Source organism: Dipteris shenzhenensis, chromosome 19 (assembly GCF_047967505.1).
Source record: "Dipteris shenzhenensis isolate YYH24624 ecotype China chromosome 19, Dip_SZ_1.0, whole genome shotgun sequence".
NCBI lineage: Eukaryota > Viridiplantae > Streptophyta > Polypodiopsida > Gleicheniales > Dipteridaceae > Dipteris > Dipteris shenzhenensis.
This window is the reverse complement of record NC_141614.1, coordinates 43,558,733-43,561,396: the sequence shown is the minus strand read 5'-3', so window position 1 is coordinate 43,561,396 and position 2,664 is coordinate 43,558,733. Positions and strand designations below refer to the sequence as shown.

Genomic DNA, 2,664 nt, shown 5'->3' with positions numbered 1-2,664 from the left:
ATCGTGTGCATGTATCCAAATGCTCTTGGCTTATCGATAGAATTGTAGTGCAGGATATAGGACGAGCCATTGACTTTTGGAGGAAGCAACAAAATTACGTGAGTTACGTCGTATAAAATGGCTGATATAGTGCAAGATAGAATTAGTTATAGACTTGGGGGGGGGAAAATTTAAGTAAACAATAGAAAATACGTAAGCCGTAAGAGACGGCGGATCTCTATTCAAAATTCAAATTGATAGATGTAGCATCCGGTACATAGGATCGGGCATTGACCAGTAGTAGGTACGTAGGCCTCTTATAAGGCGAGGCGCTACGTCTGAACTTCCAACATTCAAAACCACCATGGCAGTCTTCAACACTTTCCATCCCTCCCTCCTTGTGCTCCTTACTCTCGTCCTTGCTGCTTTCGCAAATTGTGGCCCTCCTGCCCCTCCCCATTACAAGAAACCCACCCTCATGTACTATGCCCAGGTCTATCAGGGCGTCCCTGACCTCGACTATATTATCCATGCCCCGGATCCCAACGTCACTAATTCCTTCGGAAATACTGTGCTCTTCGCACTAAACGTCACCCAGGAGGTAGAACGCAATTCTTCTGAATTGGGGTTTGCTAGGGGTATCGTGATCGATGCCAGTTATACTTCAGCATATGTGGGCTTCGAGTTGGAAATCGTTACTTACAATGACGGATATTACAACGGAACCATTCACTATCAAGGCATCAGTACTGTGCAGTCTCCCGAACTGGCTTTGATCGGGGGCACCGGAAGCTTCAGAGGGGCGAGAGGTTACGTGATTATACAACTGGCGGCGATCAGTCTACCTTACGTCACATATAGCCATACGATTCACTTCTTGTAGCTGTATCCACCGGAGAACCCACCACTAAGGACTTCATTTCGCTCTTCCCTCGACACAAGTACATTAAATTATTTCCCGTTTTTCCTGCTGCCAGTACCGGCGAAATCTCTTGATTTCAACGATTTCCAACTTGGTGGAGTTTTTCAGGCGTATCTATATGATTCGAGAGAGGCTCAGACCTCTCTTGTATGAAATACTAGTGACACCGTAATATAAATCCTCGTCCACTTGAGCAATTGATCAGCTGTGTGTTATTGCGAATAAGCGTAACGTTTGCACTGTTGCATTCAGATTCTCTTCCCAAACGCACACAGCTCGATTGACTGGTTCGTCTATTCTTGATCGTGACGTGAAAAAAGTTCACGTTGCACACTAGCTGTGTCAACCCAATTGGGAAATTGAGTTTTAATTTCTTGTGAATTTATGACGTCGAGAGCGTCGGAAATCAGAGCCGGCCCCCTAGGCTGCCTGATGAGTCATGACCGACGACGTTGCCGATTTCTCACAGTCAGCGGTGACCACAGTGGCCGATTTTTTGCCATCAAAGGCGCGCTGTTGGTTCTTCTGGTGGCCGATTTTTTGGCATCAAAGGCTGTTGTTGAGCGCTGTTTGCGCCACGTCTGGTTATAGGCGGTTCAGTACGTGCCACGTGTATATCACCAGCTGAAGTAAACTATCCACTAAAGTAGGTGATTATTGGAACTCATTGTCGACATAAGAGCAGGTTCTGGCTGCAAAATTCACGACAAATACGCTGACAGTTTTAGAATTCGTTGGCCTGCCCTCGTAGGGGAATCCACTCCTTGTTTTATTTAATTACCATTTTATTGCGTGCCATCAGACCATTGGTTATTCGTGGAAATTTGGGCCAAGTGTGCATGTGAAGTGCTGTTGTGAATTGCACTGCGTGGGGTAGTTAACTTACAGTCCATATTCGTCAACACCGAGTTAGAGTCCACGCACATCAATTTAATTCGAGAGAGATCCTTACATATCTTCAAAAGGGCAGGCCCATTGAAGAAACTCACCTTGTTAGAATCAGAGAAACTTGCTCTCCAACCGAGCAAAGCCATTCTCCAGAATGTTTACGCGACCGTGCATAGTTGCCTTCCATGGGAACATTTGCCTTCCTTTGCTAGCATCTGCCTACGAACATAGCGTATATGGAGTGCTGCCTTCCGTTCCCAATCGGATGGAAGAAAATCTCAACCATCCGACTTTTAAATCTTGTTCTCCAAGACATCGCATCTACAAGATGGCACGTCTTCCTCAACCTCCAATCATTGTTGAAGCAAGAAGATGTCTGGAGTGCTGACTGCAATGTGTGGGAGCTTGTGTGCTTTTTTCAACCCTTGATATGTACATTGGAGTAGGCTTTGTGCACCTAGCTCTATTGCTACACTTGTTGCTAGATTTGCATTCCGTTCGCAGTCTAGTATGTTTTGAGCTAAAGATTCTACTATTTATTGAGCTAAAGATTCTACCATGTAGCATTTTTTATATGTTTTAGTTCTATGTTTTGGTCCTTCTTTTTTGCAAAGGAAGAAAATGTATGAATCGAATCATAAATGAGATGAGACGAAAGATCCATCAAGATTCGATCCTCCTTGCAAATGAGAGGGGTACTAATTTATTTTTGAATTTGTGATGACCAAAGATTAATGCTTTTCTTAGAATTAAAACATAGCAAATAAATGAATAGATCATAGACCCCATGAGCTCCTAAGTTCTCTCTTTGATGACATGAACATCAGTGTCACTACAAATTGTAACATTCTGTAACCTAGATTACATCTCCATTA

At 43.8% G+C, this 2,664-nt stretch overlaps 1 protein-coding gene across 1 annotated transcript; it reads left to right on the top strand.

Moving 5' to 3' along the window:
* Positions 1 to 343: 343 nt before the first annotated feature.
* On the top strand, positions 344 to 862 carry LOC147890506 (dirigent protein 22-like). Its single transcript, XM_087390303.1, has one exon. The coding sequence runs from the start codon at positions 344 to 346 to the stop codon at positions 860 to 862; it is 519 nt and encodes a 172-aa protein (XP_087246429.1).
* Positions 863 to 2,664: the final 1,802 nt, after the last annotated feature.

Bases quoted from the DNA above. Each gene is read 5' to 3' on its own strand.
- LOC147890506 (XM_087390303.1), top strand. From the start codon at position 344: ATGGCAGTCTTCAACACTTTCCATCCCTCCCTCCTTGTGCTCCTTACT.